Consider the following 23,466-nt stretch of genomic DNA (forward strand, 5'->3'; position numbering starts at 1 on the left):
CATTCGGTTTTAACAGGTCGAACCGAGTTCTCAGCTCGCGACCATACATCAAGAATGCTGGACTCCTACGTGTGGTACAATGCTCGATACTACGGTAATCGTACAAAAACATATCGACCGCTGTGTCCAGCGTCTCTCCCCCTTGAACGATTTTTGAGACTTTATCTTTAAATGTTTGCAGAAAGTTTTCAGCGGCCCCGTTAGTCGCCGGATAGTGTGGGGGCAAATAAGTATGTTTTACCCCGTTTTTTATGAGGAATTCGTGGAATTCCACACTTCTAAATTGTGGTCCTCCATCCGTAACACAATGTAACGGCAACCCAAATCTTGCAAGTAACCCTTCGAGTTCCTCGATTAGTCTGTACGCTTTTGTGTTATTCTTAAAATTAATTATTTCCGGCCATTTGGAATACGCATCAATTATAATTAAATACATGTTCCCATAGAATGGTCCTGCAAAATCACAATGTATCCGGCTCCATGCCTTTGTCGGCCATGGCTATGTTGTTAATGGCGTATGCGGCGGCTTCTTATGCTGAATTAGACAAATTTTGCATCTATTCACTAAAGCTTCTATGTCCGAATCTATTCCTGGCCACCAAACATACGAGCGAGCAAACATTTTGATCTTTACAATTCCTAGGTGTGTGGCATGTAATTTCTTCAAAATTAAGGTTCTCATGCTTTGTGGAATAACGGCTCTTAGGCCCCAAAATAAACATCCTTTCTCGACTGTTAATTCTAATCGTTTTGAGTAATAATGTTTTTCGTCATTTAATACATGTTTAATTACGTCGCTAATTGTTTTATCTTCCCTATTTTCAGTGGCTAACATTTTGTAATCAAAAGTTTTAATTCCTTCTTCAAAAAAGTTTACATGTAAAAAATCAGGTTCTAGTTCTAATAACAAAATATCATTTCCTTCGTCTTCGATGGGGAGTCTAGACAATGCATCACAATTTGCAGTCGCTTGGGATCTGACATGTTCGATTTTATAGCGAAATCCTGAAAGGAAATAAGCCTATCTTTGAAATCGGTTATCGGCTGTTATTGGAATCCCTTTACGCGGCCCTAGGATCATCTGTAACGCTTTATTATCCGTTCTTAAAATAATTTCTTTTCCGAAAATGAACTCGTAAAATCATTTAAATCTAAAGACTATAGCCATTGCTTCCATGTCAATTATCGCGCGGCTCATTTCTTTTTTCCCAATTCTCTTTAACGCGTATGCGATTGGTTTTTCAGTGCCGTCTTTATACCTATGAGAAAGTATAGCGGAAATTCCGTAGTCTGACGCATCACATTCTAAGACTATTTGCTCGTTCGGGTTATAATGCGCTAATATACGAGGTGAGAGCAATTCATCTTTTACCCATTCGAACGCACTTGTGCATTCTTGATCCCATTCGAATTCTTTTTTATTTAATAATGTGTATAGCGGTGTTAGTTTTGCTGACCTGTCTTGCAAAAATCTAGAGTAGAACGTTACTAATCCTAAGAAAGAAGCTAGTTCTTTGTGATTTTTTGGTTGGGGAGCATCTATCATTGCGCGTACTTTTGACTTCGCTTTGTGTAACCCGTTCTATAACGTAGCCTAAGATTTCGATTCTATCTTGCATGAATTTACTTTTTTCTTTATTGATTCTTAATCCGCATTCTTCCAGCCTCGCACAAACTTTTTCTAAATTTTCTTTGTGTTCGCTTTCTGTACGGCCAGGACGTTGTTTGTCTCATGCGACATACTGCTCCAAAATTCGAAGCAGTTAGCATTTCCTCTTTTAAAGCTCTCCATAAATCTGAATCGTTTTGCTCTCTTGTGTTCGTTTCTATTATTGTACGATTTTTTGCATTGTCAGCAAGCTTTTCAAAATGTTCCTTGCGAAGTTGAAGCAGCATATCACTCGGAAGATCTGGTCTTTGCGAGTTTGGACCATAATATTTATCCGTTCCTTGCACCGACTTAAATTTCCTTCTCTTGCCATGGGTTATTCGCAATTCTTTCGTTTTCGCAACTTTTCTCTGCCGCCGTTCCTCCAATCTCTGTACTAGTGGTGGAACGGTTTTACACATGTTCTTATGCATTTCTGTAAGTACTTGCTGCGTATTGTATTGCGTAACAGCTCCTGCAACTCGAGCATTGTAGGAACCTCTTGCACCAAAATTAATACGTTTTCCACCAATCTCTTTGCAGATAATTGAATTAAATGTTTCTGCGGGATTGTTTGTCACATTCATTAACAAAAAATCCGAATAGCAACTGAGGAATCGTATGGCTTTCTCGACTTCGATGTACAGACCGTACAATTTCAAAGATGGAACGTAATTTTTCTCAGCTCTGTTTTCATCACGCATACACGTATGGCTGCGGCTATTGCACTCCTTGTGCTCACCAAATATATGGCTAGGAATACTTAAAATGTCCTTCTGAAGTTCTCTAGCTTTGATATGCTGAGGCCCTGTTTCTTGTTTTCGCGCATTGACTGCTAAAACGACAGCTCTACGAATATTTAAAATATTTTTTTTAATTATATTTCGGTACGCAACAAAGCCACGATCTCTGTGACCCTTCGTTTGCGTTTTTTCAGCAACGTGTCTCAACTTTTTACATAAATTACGAAGTAAGTGATTGGTACACTCAATTTTTTTAACGGTTACTTTTTGCTCTCGGTAAGGTCTGTTATTTACAATAGTATGATATACGTTACTATCACCGTCGGCAACAACCGTTCTATATATCAATCCATGCATTTCAATGCTGCATTTGAAACCTTCAGCAATAGCATCACTTTCCATGCTACTAGAACTGGCATAACGATCATAGTTTTTATAACATTTATGATATTTTGGGGATGTAGCTTTTCGTTCTGCTATATCACATATTGTGCAGTATTTATTGCGTATGCCGATAAACAGAACTTTTCCTGTGCGGAAACCTACAACGGCACCGACACCGGAAAGTGAATTATAATTCGTGCCATACGATCTTTTCATCCAGCTACCATCCGCTATGACAGTTATATATGGGATACCGTCGACGACTTCATTGTTTTCAAAAGCTAATCGTCTTTCTTCTTCACCGGCTGCCTGCATGGTATGCATTGCGCTTTTCATAAACTGATCTACAAGTTTTTCACGGTACCTCCGGTACGTCGTTTCAGCCATGAAGGGCATGTTCAGGGCGGCGCATAATTCTTCTAATTGTGCATAGCCGATTCCGACTGTAACAGTCGCGGTTGTCGTGGCCTCATTTACATTCATTATATCTGAATTCATAGGTTCCGACCAAACAGTATCTTCGTAATTGCACATTTGGCACTTGAAGAAAAACTGTGTCAGACACCCATGCTGGCGACTACCGATCATTTTCCAATCGCGAAAATGACATTCAATACCTCGCGCATGATTGTCGAACGTTCTATGTATTTCATTCCAAAAGAACTGAACGTCAACAATGCGGCGGCCATCTGGCACATTTTCAGAAATACGTCCTGTATCTTCGTGTCCGACGTCTACGACGAGATTATCGTCGCTATCGTCCAGGACGTTTTGTACTACTACAGTGGGTCTCACACTTGTAGAATCGCATTGTACAACGACAGTTTCGTCGTTTTCGCGAAGGACGTTTTGTGATATGCGCCCAAAATCCTTATTTGCGAATAGGACGTTTTTCGATTCAGGGATGCGCCCCGCATCATCTTTATTTTGGAAATATTTGTCTTCGAAAACTGCATCAGCTTGAATCGTCGTTGTCGACGATTCCCATTCTTTCCGTCGCCTGCAAAGTAAAACTAATGTAGGACAATTCACACAAGTTACTGAAATGTACATATAAATTGTTAGCACTTACAGTTTTCTATAAGCTTTTTTGAGGGAGTCTTCTCCTGGTATTTTTTTTATTTCCCATTTGTGGTTATTTTTTTCACAAATGCTTGGAAATTTTATCAATAATATATATGTATGTATGTCTTCTATGCGAAGATGTCATATATATGTATGGCTTCTATGCGAAGAGGCCTTTTTGTTAGAAATAAATAAATAACGACAGCCATGGCAACGCTCTAAAAAAAAAGCGAAGCGTCAACGCGCTCTCGTTTTCCAATTTCACTGGCGTCGTTGAACTTGGAGCAGAAGGACTGTTTCCGAGGATTGTAAAATGGATTTACAAGGAGACAGTAAGTGTTTCTTGTTTTCTTTACTTCGTGAGTGTCATTGATAATTATAGTAAGGTGACCATTTGTAACAAAAATATTTTTTTATTTGTCTCATATACAGTGGGTTTATGGGAGCCTATAATGAAAATTTAAAATATGTCTTTCGTAGATTCAAATGAGTTATGTGCATGCTTAAAATTTCGAAAAATATAACAGACGATTATTCCAACAATTATTGCAAGAATTCTTGCAGAAACCGTTGCAATAGACGTCTGTTTCATTGTCTCTTGGACACGCGTCTAGAAAAGGCAATTTTCTAACTTTTTCATTTCAGCCTGTGATGAAAATTTAAAATATGACTCGTAAAAATTATGTTATGAGGACGCTAAAAATTCAATCGAGATCGGTCAAAAATTTCAGAGAATTGCGACTTCTTAGATGGAAAGACACGATTTTCAGAAATAAATTGCTTGTAACTTCTCAGTGCATTGACCGATCTCGATTAAAATTTTTAGCATACACATAACATATTTTTTACAAATGTCATATTTTAAACTTTCATCACAGGCTGAAATGAAAAAGTTAGAAAATTGCCTTTTCTAGACGCGTATCCCAGAGACAATGAAACAGACGACTATTGCAACGGTTTCTGCAAGAATTCTTGCATTAAAATAATCGTCTGTTATATTTGTCGCAGTGAAGTTGGCCACACATACATTCACTAACACATTCACGCTTTTGTCTTACGGAGTATCACCCATATTATTCAATTTTTTTTAGATGCTAAAGATGATAAAAAAGAAGCAACGCAACCGCAGCCGGAAATGCTGTTGCAGCTGCAGCAATAGGTACAACAACTGCGGTTGCGGACGCAACCGCAGTCGCAGCCGCAGGAACCGAGGCAACCGCAACCGCAGCCACAAGAACCGCGGAAACTGCAGCCGAACCCGCTGCTGCAGCTGCAGCAACAAATACATGAAATACAAATGAAAATAGAACAGTTACAACATATAAAACAACATGCTGGATATATAGTAAGTCGTTTTTTTTACGTTCCTGTTTGTACGATTTCTGATATTCTTTATTTATATATAATAACATAATATTTTTTTCCAGCCACAACAGACGGCACAGGCACAGCAGCCGCAAAATTATCACCGATCACCGCTAGTAGATTTATACGAGCCAGATGAGTATATCGTAAGTCGTTTTTTTACGTTCATGTTTCTATGTTACTTCCTTCTTCTATCCACTGTTTATGAATAATATCATATTTATTTTTCCAGACATACAGGAGAGAAAGACAGAGAATAATACGGCAACACCGCCGTGAAATCAACCGGTTAAGGCGGGAGGCAAGGCCCGGTCGCGGACACGGCAGCAATTACTGTACTGCCGGCCCATGCGGATGCATTCCGCATAACTGCGGTGCGGGCCGCAGTAGAGTATATTGCAAGTGCCAGGTGCCGGGCCGATGCTGCGAGTGTAGGCGGCACATTTGAAGTAAGTACGACGATAATATATGTATAATATGTAATAATGAGAAAGATAATATAAAAATATGATTTGTTTTATTTCAGGAAAACATTAAAAAATTTGTTTCAACATTATTGTATTCTTTTTTTTCATTTTAGTATTATTGTATATTTTTCTTCATTTCATTTTATTATTATTGTATTTATATTTTCATTATTTTATTATTATTATTATACTTATTATTATATTATTATTATTATTAGTATTAGTATTAGTTAATTTTTATAATAAATATTTTCATTATCTACTTACATTCTTGTCATTTATTCCCCTATTACTTATCCTGTGTATGTACTAACGATGTACATACAGGCTTACCTTGGTTATGTTATATTACAATAAATGTATATATAATATTTGGCTGAAGGAGTTAGGTCATTCATACATTTCCTAGGTGATGTATGCAGTATCGTATTTTATACTTTGGCGGTGGCGTACATAATATAGCTATCACCTTAAGGCTATGCGAGCGTCGAGACCGAAATCCGAATTCCGCGTTGGTAAAACAGTCAACGTTTCATCGAAAATTAGACCGAACAGAAACTGATTTCAGCCCCACCTCAGTTATTGCATCCAACTAACGGCATGCTATTCTACATCACTTTTCGCATACATCTAAATGACACACGGATGCTGCGATAGCTATATTATGTATGCCACCGCCAAAGTATAAAATACGATACTGCATACATCACCTAGGAAATGTATGAATGACCTAACTCCTTCAGCCAAATATTATATATACATTTCTTGTAATATAACATAACCAAGGGAAGAATATTCCTACAAATCGAATGCCTAAGGTTATTTTTTTTTTTAAATAATATGTCCCGATATGGTACTCCGATATGTATCAAATGTTTTTCCGAAGTACGAATGTGTAGGAATAAGAACTATATAAATGTGATAGGAACGCAGGATATTTGTTTTTGAATAACATGAATTGTAATACGATGAAGGAAATAAAAAGAAACTGATAAATTATTTAAAAAAATTGTTGATAATTAAATTGCAAATGCATTTACTTTATTCAAAAAAAAAAATAAAAGATAACATAAACATTTGTCATGTATCCAGTATATGTACATTTATATACAATCTTCGTCATGATCTGATTGAGAAAAATGAATGTATATATACATAATTCACACTTTTCCTTTTTGGAGGGATATAGGAAAGGGACGGGTATAAAATAACTGTAAACAAAATATATAATAAAAAAGAAAATATTTTATTTGACTGACGGCAGTGCACAGGATAAGGAATATGAGAATTGTACTCTGAATTCCTACAAATCGAATGCCAGTTAGTTTATCCGTCTAAAGAAAATCGTGAATGTACCCATGTACTTCGTCAGTACAGAGGATAAGGAATAGGGGAATAAATGACTACACCATAATTAGCGGAAAATATTATATAATTATAAAAAAGTTAAAAATATATACAAAAAATAAAAAACCTGAAATAAAATAATAATAAGAAGAATAATAACATAATAATAATAATAATAATAATAATAATAATAATAATATAATAATATAATAATAATATGTCAGAGATCACGATCGATCAGAGGTTCTCGGGTAAGTGCCGTGTCTTTTGACACAGTCCTCTTGCCAGAGGATCCCCGGACCCTCCCCACTCCGTGGCGAGATCCTTTATTTCGAATTCTTATCTCTCTGCACGCGCCACGCAGCACCATGACTTTGGGTCATCGGCCACATCCGCGTTTCTTTGAAGCTTGGCGATCGAACTCTCTATCGCCATTCCATATACAAAATATCCGCGACTCTTAGAATTCGTCGCACCCCAATCAACTACCGCCGGCCCAAGTCCGATGACAGACATATGGCTCGGGGTATCGACATTACAAAGAACCCCGAGAAGTCGGTTAGAGTCCTTGAAAAGCAGGTCAAAGCCCCAAATGCATTGACTCTACCACGTGTCGACCCTTGCATGCGTGCTGACGCTAACAAATAATATAAGAAGTTAATAATATAATAAGAAGAAGAAGATAATAATATAATAATAATATAATAATATAACAATAATAATAAGAAAAAATATTTAAAAATAAAACGCTATGTTGCGACCATTACAGCCGCGACCACATCCGCCTCCCCTGCCATTTCCGCGACCGCGGCTGGACGGTGGCGCTGTTTCGCGCCGCAGCTTATTCAACTTTCTTCGATATTTACGAATCAGCTGTTTTTTTGTTCTGTATGACTGGAAAAATAAATATTATGTTATTATTCATAAACAATGAATACCAGAAAAATCGTACGAACAGGAAAGTAAAAAAACTACTTACGTTTTGCACCTCAGGCTCATACAGCTCGTTCAGCTGCGATACGTGCGGTTGATACGGCTACGGAAAGAATAAATATTATATTATTATATATAAACAAAAAATAGCAGAAACAACGTATAAACATTAACGCGAAATATAGGACTTACTGTATGTCCTGCCGGTTGTTTATGTTGCTGTGGTACTGGGGGCGGCTGCAAAAATAAATATTATGTTATTATGTGCAAACAAAGAATAGCAGAAATAACGTATAAACAGGAACGTACAAAAACGACTTACGATATACTGAGCCTGTTCTATTTTTTGCATCTGCTCTATTAATTGCTGCATCTGCAGCATTTGCTGCTGCTGCATCTGCATTATCTGCAACAGTGGTTGCGGTGCAACTTCCGGTTGCAACCGCAACTGCTGCACCTGCTATTGCAGCTGCAACAGCGGCTCCGTTTGTGGTTTCGGTTGCGGTTGTAGATCACCGCTTTTATCTTGTGGACACGAGTCTAGAAAAGGCAATTTTTTAACTTTTTTATTTGAGCCTGTGATGAAAATGTAAAATATGACATGTGTAAAAAATATGTTATGTGTATGCTGAAAATTTCATTGAGATCGGTCAATGCACTGAGAAGTTACAATTTCTGAAAATCGTGGCTTTTCATCTAAGAACGTGACTAGTTATGTTCTTAGATTGCGATTCTCGGAAATTGTAACTTCTAAATGCATTTACCGGTCTTGATGAAATATTAAATCCATGCACATAACTCATTTGAATCTACGAAAGACATTTTTTAAAGGGTATAGCCGGATAAGATGGTCAAAAGTGCCCCCAAACCAAATTCGACTTGCTATGAACCACTCGATAGGTGATCAAGAAAAACCAGTCTGTGCCAAGTTTCAACCCTGTATCTCATCAGGGAGGGTAGTTACGGGTAAAAATGTAATTGCGAGGTTTTTGGCCAATTTCTCCTATTTAATGACATTCGAAAATTCTGAAAAAAATCAGAGACATTTCTGTTTGTGAGGTACATATTACAGAATTTTTTCAGATTTTTAAATTGAAAACTGAAGCCGTGAAAAATCAAAAACGTCAAAAAATCCTGAAAAATGGCGATTTTGTATTGAAGGAGATGAGGTCCTACGATCATATTTTTTTTATAAGTGTATATTATTGATACTATCATCCTCAATTTTTTTCAGATTTTTGGCAGAGGTGCGCCACAGTTAAAAAAATTAAAAACCGATATTTTTGCTGTTTTTTGCGTGTTAGAGTTCCTTATTCGACGAATTTTCGTCTGTTATTTATCAAATACATGGTATATACACTGTTCAATGTTTTTACATGCAGTGGAATAGAATAGGAATGAAACTAAATAAACCTAATTAATAAAAGTACGTTACGTCCGTTATATTTCAAAAGATTAAATGTATTTTCAACGGTGTCGGTGGTCCAGCGGTAAAGCGTCTGACTGCTAAATCGCTGGAAACTTCTTTTCGTAGGTTCGAGTCCACTCAGACTCAATCTTTTTTTTTTGGAAATACATTTTTTCAAACTTCTACCTATATGATAATCATTAATATACTTGTGTACAAATGTTTCAATAATATTTTTTAAATATTTTTATCTGTAATATACATAAATACCATTTTGAAGTACTTTCTATTCTACCGTTTCTCTTGTCATGTATTTTGTCAGTTACAGTATTATTTAATATTTTTCATTATCTTTAACAATTCTGAATATGTAGTTTGAAAAAACTGGATAAGTTTGAAATAATGTATTTCCAAAAAAAAAAAAAAATTGAGTTTGAGTGGACTCGAACCTACGAAAAGAAGTTTCCAGCGGTTTAGCAGTCAGACGCTTTACCACTGGACCACCGATACCGTTGAAAATACCTTTAATCTTTTGAAATTGTAACCCCTTTCGGGGGTTCACTCTATACAATGAGTCGGTGTTACAATGATTCGCTGGGCGCCAGCCACGTCTTGTGGCGATCCAGATCAAAAAGGAAAAAAGGGGGGTGATTGTGGGGGTGTCTTACAGGGGATGGGTCTCGGGGCACTTACGTCCGTACAATGCTTCGCGGGAGAGTACGCAAGGAGGATTATTGTGGGAAGGGAAATCTCCAGGGTCGGAAGAGGGGTTCGCGGGAAAGTTCGTCTACGTTCCGCGAATGAGGAAATAGCTGTGGTTGGGAAATCAAAGGGGAGACTCGTTTCTACGTCGAACAATGCGCGGGCGGAGAAAATAGCCGTTGCCTCGATCTCGCAATTACAATAGATACGGTAAGGGACTCACCCAAAACTTCTCTCACTCTCTCGCTTAATCGCTTTTCTACATTTCCAAAATCGCTTTTCTCACTCTCTGCATTCTCGCTTAGCCTAGGGCTCAATGACGGTTCGCCGTCGCTGCTGCGACGACGAAACCGTCGCGGGATGGTTTTGGGGAGGGGATGGGAATAGGAAGGGGGCCTCTTCCGGCAACGGGATAGACCGATTATCGATCTTCGATACACCGGTGCTCGGGGTCGATGGGGCTGGCGGATATCCCGCGATGACGGGTGGGTTGAGGTCTTCAGGCTCGGCGACAGATGGCTCCGGGTGGACGTTTGCATAGTCCGGGCAACTTTGGCTCTTTCCTCGGAGTCCCACGTTGCTCCGTTTCCTCGGAGGACGGTTAGGAGTCTGCCGCCGGCCTCGTAGCTCCTGCTGTGGGTGTCCCTTGTTCGTCTTCTTTTGCCTCCATCGGCCCGACACCGGTGAACGAGGGGGAAAGGGTTAGGTGAGGGAAGGGTTACGGGTGGTTTTGAGGTGGAGGTGTAACGTGAGGGAAAGCGCAGCGATTGTAACGGGGGGGGCACGGGTGTCACCACGTTACAAAATATAACGGACGTAACGTACTTTTACCAATTATGTTTATTTAGTTTAATTCCTATTCTATTCCACTGCATGTAAAAACATTGAACAGTGTATATACCATGTATGTGATAAATAACAGACGAAAATTCGTCGAATAAGTAACTCTAACACGCAAAAAACAGCGAAAAAATCGGTTTTGAATTTTTTTAACTATGGCGCACCTCTCCAAAAAATCTGAAAAAAATTGAGGATGATAGTATCAATAATATACACTTATAAAATAAATATGATCGTAGGACCTCAGGTCCTTCAATACAAAATCGCCATTTTTCAGCATTTTTTGAAGTTTTTGATTTTTCACGGCTTCAGTTTTCAATCTACAAATCTGAAAAAATTCTGTAATATGTGCCTCACAAATAGAAATGTCTCTGATTTTTTTCAGAATTTTCGACTGTCATTAAATGGGAGAAATTGGCCAAAAACCTCGCAATTACATTTTTACCCGTAACTACCCTCCCAGATAACATACAGGGTTGAAACTTGGCACAGACTGGTTTTTTTTGATAAGCTATCGAATGAGCCATTGCAAGTCGAATTTTGTTTGGGGGTACTTTTGACCATCTTATCCGGCTATACCCTTTCATTATAGGCTCACATAAACCCACTGTATATGAGACAAAGCAAAAAATATTTTTGGTACAAATGGTCACCTTATTATAATTGTCAATGACACTCGCGAAGTAAAGAAAACAAGAAACACTTACTGTCGCCTTTTTCCATTTTCCGTTCACTTTCTCAGAGACCTTGTGTACGGTCCAAGTTCAACGACGCCAGTGAAATTGGAAAACGAGAGCGCGTTGACGCTTCGCTTTTTTTTTAGAGCGTTGCCATGGCTGTCGTTATTTATTTATTTCTAACAAAAAGGCCTCTTCGCATAGAAGCCATACATATATATGACATCTTCGCATAGAAGACATACATACATATATATTATTGATAAAATTTCCAAGCATTTGTGAAAAAAATAACCACAAATGGGAAATAAAAAAAATACCAGGAGAAGACTCCCTCAAAAAAGCTTATAGAAAACTGTAAGTGCTAACAATTTATATGTACATTTCAGTAACTTGTGTGAATTGTCCTACATTAGTTTTACTTTGCAGGCGACGGAAAGAATGGGAATCGTCGACAACGACGATTCAAGCTGATGCAGTTTTCGAAGACAAATATTTCCAAAATAAAGATGATGCGGGGCGCATCCCTGAATCGAAAAACGTCCTATTCGCAAATAAGGATTTTGGGCGCATATCACAAAACGTCCTTCGCGAAAACGACGAAACTGTCGTTGTACAATGCGATTCTACAAGTGTGAGACCCACTGTAGTAGTACAAAACGTCCTGGACGATAGCGACGATAATCTCGTCGTAGACGTCGGACACGAAGATATAGGACGTATTTCTGAAAATGTGCCAGATGGCCGCCGCATTGTTGACGTTCAGTTCTTTTGGAATGAAATACATAGAACGTTCGACAATCATGCGCGAGGTATTGAATGTCATTTTCGCGATTGGAAAATGATCAGTAGTCGCCAGCATGGGTGTCTGACACAGTTTTTCTTCAAGTGCCAAATGTGCAATTACGAAGATACTGTTTGGTCGGAACCTATGAATTCAGATATAATGAATGTAAATGAGGCCACGACAACCGCGACTGTTACAGTCGGAATCGGCTATGCACAATTAGAAGAATTATGCGCCGCCCTGAACATGCCCTTCATGGCTGAAACGACGTACCGGAGGTACCGTGAAAAACTTGTAGATCAGTTTATGAAAAGCGCAATGCATACCATGCAGGCAGCCGGTGAAGAAGAAAGACGATTAGCTTTTGAAAACAATGAAGTCGTCGACGGTATCCCATATATAACTGTCATAGCGGATGGTAGCTGGATGAAAAGATCGTATGGCACGAATTATAATTCACTTTCCGGTGTCGGTGCCGTTGTAGGTTTCCGCACAGGAAAAGTTCTGTTTATCGGCATACGCAATAAATACTGCACAATATGTGATATAGCAGAACGAAAAGCTACATCCCCAAAATATCATAAATGTTATAAAAACTATGATCGTTATGCCAGTTCTAGTAGCATGGAAAGTGATGCTATTGCTGAAGGTTTCAAATGCAGCATTGAAATGCATGGATTGATATATAGAACGGTTGTTGCCGACGGTGATAGTAACGTATATCATACTATTGTAAATAACAGACCTTACCGAGAGCAAAAAGTAACCGTTAAAAAAATTGAGTGTACCAATCACTTACTTCGTAATTTATGTAAAAAGTTGAGACACGTTGCTGAAAAAACGCAAACGAAGGGTCACAGAGATCGTGGCTTTGTTGCGTACCGAAATATAATTAAAAAAAATATTTTAAATATTCGTAGAGCTGTCGTTTTAGCAGTCAATGCGCGAAAACAAGAAACAGGGCCTCAGCATATCAAAGCTAGAGAACTTCAGAAGGACATTTTAAGTATTCCTAGCCATATATTTGGTGAGCACAAGGAGTGCAATAGCCGCAGCCATACGTGTATGCGTGATGAAAACAGAGCTGAGAAAAATTACGTTCCATCTTTGAAATTGTACGGTCTGTACATCGAAGTCGAGAAAGCCATACGATTCCTCAGTTGCTATTCGGATTTTTTGTTAATGAATGTGACAAACAATCCCGCAGAAACATTTAATTCAATTATCTGCAAAGAGATTGGTGGAAAACGTATTAATTTTGGTGCAAGAGGTTCCTACAATGCTCGAGTTGCAGGAGCTGTTACGCAATACAATACGCAGCAAGTACTTACAGAAATGCATAAGAACATGTGTAAAACCGTTCCACCACTAGTACAGAGATTGGAGGAACGGCGGCAGAGAAAAGTTGCGAAAACGAAAGAATTGCGAATAACCCATGGCAAGAGAAGGAAATTTAAGTCGGTGCAAGGAACGGATAAATATTATGGTCCAAACTCGCAAAGACCAGATCTTCCGAGTGATATGCTGCTTCAACTTCGCAAGGAACATTTTGAAAAGCTTGCTGACAATGCAAAAAATCGTACAATAATAGAAACGAACACAAGAGAGCAAAACGATTCAGATTTATGGAGAGCTTTAAAAGAGGAAATGCTAACTGCTTCGAATTTTGGAGCAGTATGTCGCATGAGACAAACAACGTCCTGCGCAGCAATGGTGAAAAACATTTTATATCCTACACCTGTCGATACCGCTGCTATGAAATACGGCCGCGATAAAGAACACATTGCAAGAAAAGACGTAGCGAACGCAATGAAAACAAGAATTCCAACTTGTGGATTGTTCATTGATTGCGACATTCCATACTTGGGTGCCTCTCCTGATGGACTTATCGACGATGACGGTTTACTGGAACTGAAATGCCCACAACCTGCTGAGAATTTGACAGCGATAGACGCAATAGAAGCAATACGTCACTTACGAAACATCTTCGATAAGAGAAATATACAAGAAATGAATAGGAAGCACCAGTATTTCTACCAAGTACAAGGTCAGTTGCATATAGTGCAGCGGAAGTACTGTATTTTCGCTATCTGGACACCTAAAAGCATACATATGATCCACGTAAATAGAGACGACGCGTTTTGGACAAATCATATGGAACCTTTCCTAACGCGTTTCTACGAAGAATGCATGCTTCCGGAAATATTGGACAGCCGCCACAATAGACACATGCCTATTAGAAATCCAGAATACATACTACGGGCAAAAGAAGACGCATCAATTCAAAAATCTAGTAGAAAAATCGCAAAAAAACGTACATATGAAAACATGATACAGAACAGTGTTGAAGCATCAAATATGACCGTTGAAGCAATAACGAGCGAGTGTATCATTGTCAGTCATTCAGACCAAGAAGAAAACTTCATAGATGATGATGTAGGATACTATATATTAGAGACTGCTGTTTCTTCCGTAACTGACGTACAGAAAAATGTACTACCTGTGCAAAGTAAATTAAACGATGAATCGTTAGATCGATTTTTGCGTGTCGTCAGAGAAAGTACTCCTTTTGAAACGCAAAGTGTCCTATACTTACAGTTTACAAAATTTATCAAGCCCTGCTGTAGTGACAAAAGCGTGCAAATAATTGGAGGCAACTGTTCTGATCACTGGCGAAGTATCTATTTTGACAGCCGCAAACTCCATGTATACGACAGTTTACCTGGCAGTGCATACGACAAGCTCGCAGAGGAAGAAAAAATATATATTGCATTACGATTTCCTCATATTCGCAAAAAGGATATACTTTTTGAAAGGGTTCAGGCGCACCCAGATTGTTACAGTTGTGGTGTATACGCGGCGGCATATATCACTACCATAGTTTTGGGTGGAAACCCTTGCTCAGAAAACTATTCCCATGACGTACAGCGCCTGAGACGTCACATATACTCTTGCCCTTTCCGACAAAATAAGAGAATAGTAATATATGCACTGTTGGAGCATAGGTATACGTACACTAAAATCTCGGTTAGTGCATTCGGAACTGAATGCGAACTCGAACCGTGTACAGAACACGTTTAGTGAATGAGTTCGGATCGCGTTTGATGAACCGTGTACAGAACACGTTTAGCGAATGAGTTCGGCTCGCGTTTGATGAACCATGTACAGAACACGTTTAGCGAATGAGTTCGGCTCGCGTTTGATGTGGTGACAGCCGAGAATCGACGCAGAGTACAGGAAAAAAAAGCAAGTTTTACCCGTATACGTGTGAGACAATACTAACGCAATCAAAATAAAACCTTTTCATTTTGAAAATGTTACTAACGTATTTGTGAGATTTTTCAGATTAGAAAAAGATCAAACATGACATAATTTGAATTATAATTATTTATATACTTATTTATATCTAAATAAGTAAAAATAATGCAAATTATATGGTGTTTGGTCTTATTTTAATCAGTACAATCTTACAATTACATTGCTGAAAGTTTCATTTAGGAAAAATGAAAAATAAAAAAGTTATTGTTGAAATTGTCTCACTCAATAAATCCAGGATATTTTGTTCCGCTGAAATGAAATAATGAATAGTACATATAATAAAGGTGATCGCTGTATGTATTTCCTTTCTAGACAGTAATGGTCAGTATGCGAGTGTGGGAGAGAGAGGATGTGTGCGAAAGAGAGGAATAACAAAGTGTGAATGTCGGTGACGAGCGGGTCAAAGCAATATTTCAAAACCATCAAAAAACTATCGATATAACACACTGAATTCTGCCTATAGATGTGCATCTGCGACAACACATGCATAAGTGTTGGTTGCCATCCGCTGGCCATTTGGCTTCTGTTTAGAAAGAAGGTCGGAGACTATAAAGGCTACGTTCATAACTGCATATACGAGACTTCAAGAAATGTGTATGTACTGAAATTCAATTAGAAGTGAATATTATTGATGTGATGGGTTAGAATTCGACTGCCGTAAAGCGGCTGGCAACGTTTTTTTATTTCTTGGAGTCTGGTATATGCAGTTGTGAACGAAACCTTTATTTTCGCTCGACCCTCGTTTCTAAACCGAAAAAAATGGCAAACAATCTGACGCATATGTATGCTGTCACAGATCAACAACTATAAGCAAAATTCAATGCATCTATATCGGCAGCTTTTTGCGAATATCTCTGAAACTAAGCGAGAACGCTCCTTATATGTATAATAATTTTTATAACATATCCAAAAATCATCGAAATCGGGAAGGACGTATTTGTTCTGTAGTTTCACCGAAAAAAAGAATAATAATAGCAACAAAAAATAATGATAGTACATCTCCTGACACGTGGGTTGAAAATCGATATCGTAATCGATAGAACGTCGTGTGAAAAAGAAATTCACGCGTCGGAGTTCATCGCCTCTTCCAGGCTCGAACTTCACATTCTCCACGATACATTGTATCGTCGTCGACGGTTCGGTCGACGCACACATATATGAGCTGCGAATGAGCGCGCGCGATCGAGCGCAGAAAACGAACGAACTGCGCCCTACAGAAAAAACGAGGAACTAAATTTGTAATCTGTTTTACCTTTTTGACGTTTTTCGCGAGTGAAAATCTTATAACACAAATTTCGTCTACCTCGAGGCTTGTACATCATCCCTTGGGTGCTCGTTTTGTTCTATCCGCCCCAAAGAAGGGCACTCTGGTCTCTATTTGGACATACGATTCGCAAAAATGTTTATATTACGAATAAATTGATGTAGGTGAGTCCGATCCACCATTTTCTTCACCGTTGACAGACATAAATTTCAATTTTTTATAACTTTTTGACGATTTGGATAATATAAGGACCAGCGCGCCATTCTTTAGGGCCTCCTGAATACGTCCCTCAAATTTTGTTGCATTCTGTTCAGTAATGACGACGTAATTTGTGTTTAAAGTTATAGGGATTTTTCTAGGGACTGTCGGTAAAGTTTTCGACGCTTGCATCACCTTAAGAACGAAGTGTTCTGCGTTAAAAACTAACATATATTATTATTAGTCAGGGATTTTAGTAACGATTCGCTTTTGCAAAGAAACACTCGTTTTCGGTTTTCGCACGTACACATTTTATTCTACATATACAGCCGCGGAGACAACAACCACGATTAACACTCTTCACTCGTGGAATGTACTTAAAGACCCAAAACATATATGATGTCACGCTCTTTTGTCTATATGTTTACATATTTACATTTGTACAGAGATGGGTGGCACGGTACGTCTGTGAAGCTGGCCCCTCATTATCAAAAACTATAAAAATTGATAAGAGTTCTGAATGCCCCCTAAGACTCCTAGAGTTCTCTATCAGTTTTAAAAATAGTTCCGTCGATTAAAGTATCGAAAATAGCATTTGAAAACTTTGAAGAGCTATAACGTTTTTGCTATCAACTTTAGCACTTTGGTTGTTAAGGATAATTGATAGAACTGTTTGGGGGGCTACTAGAACTCTCAGCAAAATGGTCGATTACAAAAAAAAAACTTTTTTGTTAATTTTAGGGGTGAACAGTTCTGACAGCCTCCCGAAGAGTTCTATCGATAATTATTAACAGTCAAAGCGCTGCAATATGAAATAAAAAAGTTCTCGCTGCTCAAAGTTGCAGGAACGAAAATTTTTCTCGATAACTGACAATTCTGTTGACAGTTCTGGCAGCCTCCCGAACAGTTCTACTGATAATTATTAACATTCGAAGCGCTACGATGCGAAATAAAAAAGTTCTTGCTGCTCGAAGTTACAGGATCGAAAATTATTTGTCCATAAGGGTGTTACGTCCCGGCGGAAAATTTGAAATTTATCCGCCTTGCGTCCCTTATCAAGCCCTTTTGGGTTACGAGAATTTCTCATGCGAGGTACACGAGGAAAGGCCGTTTCTATTTTCTACCTTTCAATAGTTTACGTGACCCTCCTTGAAACTATCGTCGCCAGCCATTGTAATAAGAGACTAATACGCACAAAAACTCGGGTTAGCTCGAGTGAGAGAGAGAGAGAGCCGTAGCAATAACACCAGCGCTACGCAGTTAGCCAGTGCTTCGCATTTCGGGAATATCCCTTGGTAACTGCGTAGAAACGGGAAAATCGTAATAACTCTTTTGTTAGAAACCTCTTTCTCACTCTGTTGCATAAAGCGTCAGCCGGTCCAACAAGGATCATCTTTACCTGATTGTAACAATAGTATGAGAGAGTGGATGGATGAAACAAATTTAAACAATGAAAGTAAGAATTGAGAACCCTTACGAAAGCAAACGTCGCGAACGTTCGACCGCCGTTCGAAAATCAAGGGTCGTTCGAAGCAATAAACACTATTGTATCGAAATTCTAAGAACTGCCTAGCGATAACGGCAAATTTTGAACAAAGGAACGTTCTCGAAGGAACGTTCGCCAGATCTAGAATTGTTTAAAATTTATAAAATGCGAAATGCCGAATATATCGAGGCGATAGTTTTAATGCGCGATAGATTGCATAATTCGCCACGGCATTACAACCACCGTAAGCGCATCATCCGCTGTTAAACATATAAAATCATACTGTTTTATTGCAAATCGGGAATGAATAATTTTGATCATGATATACGGATGACAGTTTCCTATCAGACCCGATATTTCGATTTCATCTATATTTCAACTTTAATCTATATTTCAATATCAAATCTCAAATTGCATTCCAGCTAAACTAATAGTTACATCTCGAATAAATGCCGTTAATCAATTATATGTATAAAGAGAAATACTGCGTAGTTTCTGAAAACCGTTGAAACTATCATGGCGACGAATGAGAAAAGGAAGGAACACCAAAGAAAGGGGATGAAAGATCTTCGTCTAGCTCGCGCGTCTTAGCCAATCACCGGGCACGCGACACTTCCGAAAACGGGCTACAATTCGCCAAACCATCCCCTCCAAGGACGATGTTCGCGCGACGGGCCCTTCGGCCATCGATCGCGCACGAAAGGGTCTAGCCGTATAAGCATAGTGAATCGGCCCCAGTAACAATTTCGGTTGATATTGATATCACATATTGCTTTTTGCCTAAACAACAATTGTGTGCAATTTCAACCCCCTACCCCCTCTGATAAGGGAGATATGAGGGTAAAACCCAAAACCTTTACCATTTTTTTTCTCGGAAACTATTTAAGATATTTGATCACGTTAAAGTGCAAATAGTAGGTATTCATTAGTTGTATATCATATTTTTTTTTCAAAATTTTTATTCGATGATTAAGGGTTGAAAATTAATAAATAAATCTTTGAAAATGATTTTTATAAACAATCCCTTGGATGACACCCACCGAAAAAATTCAGAATAATCCTTTACTATTTAACTATTATCTGTAAAAATTTCAAGAGTGTCGGATTGGTACATCATAGTTAAAAATAAATAAAACCAATGCAACGCCCTTTCATAAGGCAAAGCCGGCCTGAACGTTAGAGGCGCTCAACCTAACCGACCTACAGGGGAATACGTAGCGCCGACCCGCCACGTTTCTCGTACCAGAAACAGCTCTCAGAAAAGTATGAGCTCTTCTTTCCCTAAACTGTGTGTTAATTAACAGTCATTTATTTAAATAATATATTAACAATATAATTTTTTAATTAAGTTTTCTGGTCTTAATTTTTAACGTCCGTGTTTTCACGGTGTTTCTCGTTTTAAGTATGTGGGAGCCCTAAAAAGAGCTGATTATGTTGTACGTTACAAATGGCACCCTTATATAAATGCAACTAAGGTGTTCCTCGTTTTAAGTATGTGGGAGCCCTGAAAAGGGCTGATTATTAAGCCCTAAAAAGAGCTGATTGTGTTATGTATTGTCAGGTTGAAGTATATGATTTGAAACAGAAAACACAAAAACTTTTTTTAAAAAAACACGCTTGTAAATAAATTTTAATCTTCGTCGCTATTTTCATCAATAACTGGAATAATGTTAGTTTTGTCAAATAAGTGAGTTAAAATTTCGGACGGTTTAACTATTCTGGATTTATAACGCGCATGGGATAAATAATAAATGATCGCGACGACGTGGGAGCAACAACCTACCGTTCTGTTACCATTCGGACAATCGCATGCATATTGGTTTATACCCGCGTAACTATTTACGTTTGATTTGTATTCTATGTAACAATTGTAAGTTTTACCGTTTATATGTCGCGACCGAACTTTCATTTTTATAATGTTATTGTTTTGTTGTAAATATTGTACATTTAACGCGTCATGTTCGTCCAATAATTCCGCAAGATAACGTTTTTACCGCGAGATTTTAAAGTTTGCAAATTCTATCCAATTAACGACTCCTCTATATTCGGCAACAAGAGGGAACAAGACAGTGGACACTAAAATCATGGACTCAGGATCGTACGCTTTACCCTTTATGATGCGTTTATTTACACGCCAATTTAGGCTCCGTGATTGCGTAAAAAAGTATCAGGGCATATAAACCGCATTGGAAAATACACCATTTGTACCATAAAACGCGCTTAACTCTTTTCTGGACACCCATATACTTAAAACGAAGGTCACCTTAATTACAGCCATTTCCAGGTAGTACTGGTACGCTATAATATAATTAACCCTTTTCAGGGCGACCATATACTTAAAACGAGGAAAATCTTAGTTACAACTATTCACAGGTACCAGCTACAATTTAATTAAAAGTAATACGTACGTGAAAAGGTAAAGACGGAAATAGTTATAGAAGTCTATGTTCTTTACAGCGTTGAATAGAATGATATTGCATTTATAACTGTGATACCTTCTTTGACTATTAAAAGGACAACTAATGGCATCTAACACAGTGCCATTGTTCAAGACATGATATAAATCTGTGATTTAGGGCTCCCACATACTTAAAACGAGAAAGACTGTGAAAACACGGACGTTAAAAGTTAGGACCAGAAAACTTAATTAAAAAATTTAAATTGTTAATATATTATTTAAATAAATGACTGTTAATTAACACACAGTTTAGGGAAAGAAGAGCTCATACTTTTCTGAGAGCTGTTTCTGGTACGAGAAACGTGGCGGGTCGGCGCTACGTATTCCCCTGTAGGTCGGTTAGGTTGAGCGCCTCTAACGTTCAGGCCGGCTTTGCCTTATGAAAGGGCGTTGCATTGGTTTTATTTATTTTTAACTATGATGTACCAATCCGACACTCTTGAAATTTTTACAGATAATAGTTAAATAGTAAAGGATTATTCTGAATTTTTTCGGTGGGTGTCATCCAAGGGATTGTTTATAAAAATCATTTTCAAAGATTTATTTATTAATTTTCAACCCTTAATCATCGAATAAAAATTTTGAAAAAAAAATATGATATACAACTAATGAATACCTACTATTTGCACTTTAACGTGATCAAATATCTTAAATAGTTTCCGAGAAAAAAAATGGTAAAGGTTTTGGGTTTTACCCTCATATCTCCCTTATCAGAGGGGGTAGGGGGTTGAAATTGCACACAATTGTTGTTTAGGCAAAAAGCATTATGTTATATAAATATCAACCGAAATTGTTACTGGGGCCGATTCACTATGCTTATACGGCTAGACCCTTTGTTTGTTGTCCCAACTGTTCCTAATATTGGTTTATTCCAATAATATTCCACTTCTGTTGGAGAACGCTGCTCACTTTTGCAGTGGAGCCACATTAAAAATGCTAATGCAGGTTTACATCCTCCTAAAAGAAGAAAAACAGTTATATATTATATATCATACAACATTTTTACAGATATTAATACAAACAATGTTAACGTGTCTTACAATATATAACTTACTGTTTTAAGAAGAAATATAGGATATTACCTTGCGATACAGCACAATCTTCACAATTTACTTCTTGTATAGTTTCATCTGCTTCGTTTACCACCAAAGTTACTGCATATCTTTTACTTTTCACTCGGTGCTCTGGACATATTTTTCCTTCTTTGTGCAGATAGACAACTCTCTCCGTAAGCAAACGTAGCCTATTGCACTGTCTCCATAACTTTCCCGACTAGATCTATATTGACAATATTTTTGAGCATATTAAAAGCTATTAAAATGATTGTTATTGATGTTACAATTATTTATTGATCAATATGTGTATTTTATTATTACTTACAATGATGCTTTCACTAATCGCATCTCAGCTATCATTATACCTATCATCGTTTTTCACAAATTCAGCCACCATAAACACATCGATGTTGGGTAAATTTGTTGAATCAACTTTCACGAATCCCGGTTCAACCATTTTACTTCAATATATGAAGCAAACAATAATAAATAACAAATAATGTTTGAAGTATAACTGGGTGTAGCGTGGTGTAGCGTGGTGTAGCGTGGTATAGCGTGGTATAGCGTGGTACAGTAAAAGCTGGATATATGCAACAAAAGTTTGGCTGGATATACGCAACATCGGTATCCCCTCCACTTGGGGGGATCCCCCTAAGCCGAACCGAGCCGCTCGGCGAGGAAATCGTGTAATATGATCCGACCGTAATATCGGTGTGACTAATACTAATTGAACGATAAAACTTTTTTATTTTTAACTTTTTCTTAATGAAACTTTTAATAACGCGTTTGTGAGATTTTTCTAATTAAAATGGTACCAAACACGATATGATTGGAATTATATTTATTTATTAAAATAATAATAAAACTGTACATATGTATAAGGCAGGCCGTACACCAAAGATACATCAAACACGCAACATGCAACATGCAACACGTCACATGTATACGAACGTAGAATAGGTATCGCGGCACGGTACAAACAATTTGTATGAGCGTAGAATAGGTATCGCGGCACGGTACAAACGATTTGTACGGACGCAGAATCGACACCAAGACTGGATATATGCAACGTTTAAATGCCCAGAATCGACACCTCGGCTGGATATATGCAACGTTTGAAACCCGAGCCGACACCGCAACCGGTTTTCATTTCCAATCCTTCTTTGCTTTTCGCCAATTTTTAACATCAATTTTAGCAAGTAATTATAATTCAAACTACATATATCGTGTTTGGTATCATTTTAATCCGAAAAATTTCACCAATGCGTTAGTAAAAGTTTCAGTAAAAAAAAGTCAAAAATAAAAAAGTTTTATAGTTGAA

At 37.9% G+C, this 23,466-nt stretch overlaps 1 protein-coding gene across 1 annotated transcript; it reads right to left on the bottom strand.

The window, feature by feature from the left end:
* Positions 1-8,412: 8,412 nt before the first annotated feature.
* On the bottom strand, positions 8,413-22,542 carry LOC143305604 (uncharacterized). The gene is given in 6 exon segments (XM_076689790.1): positions 8,413-8,492; positions 22,000-22,047; positions 22,173-22,304; positions 22,307-22,368; positions 22,471-22,502; positions 22,504-22,542. Coding segments are annotated over 6 exon segments (393 nt in total).
* Positions 22,543-23,466: the final 924 nt, after the last annotated feature.

The sequence above is a fragment of the Osmia lignaria genome, chromosome 8 (genome assembly GCF_051020975.1).
Source record: "Osmia lignaria lignaria isolate PbOS001 chromosome 8, iyOsmLign1, whole genome shotgun sequence".
Classification (NCBI taxonomy): domain Eukaryota; kingdom Metazoa; phylum Arthropoda; class Insecta; order Hymenoptera; family Megachilidae; genus Osmia; species Osmia lignaria.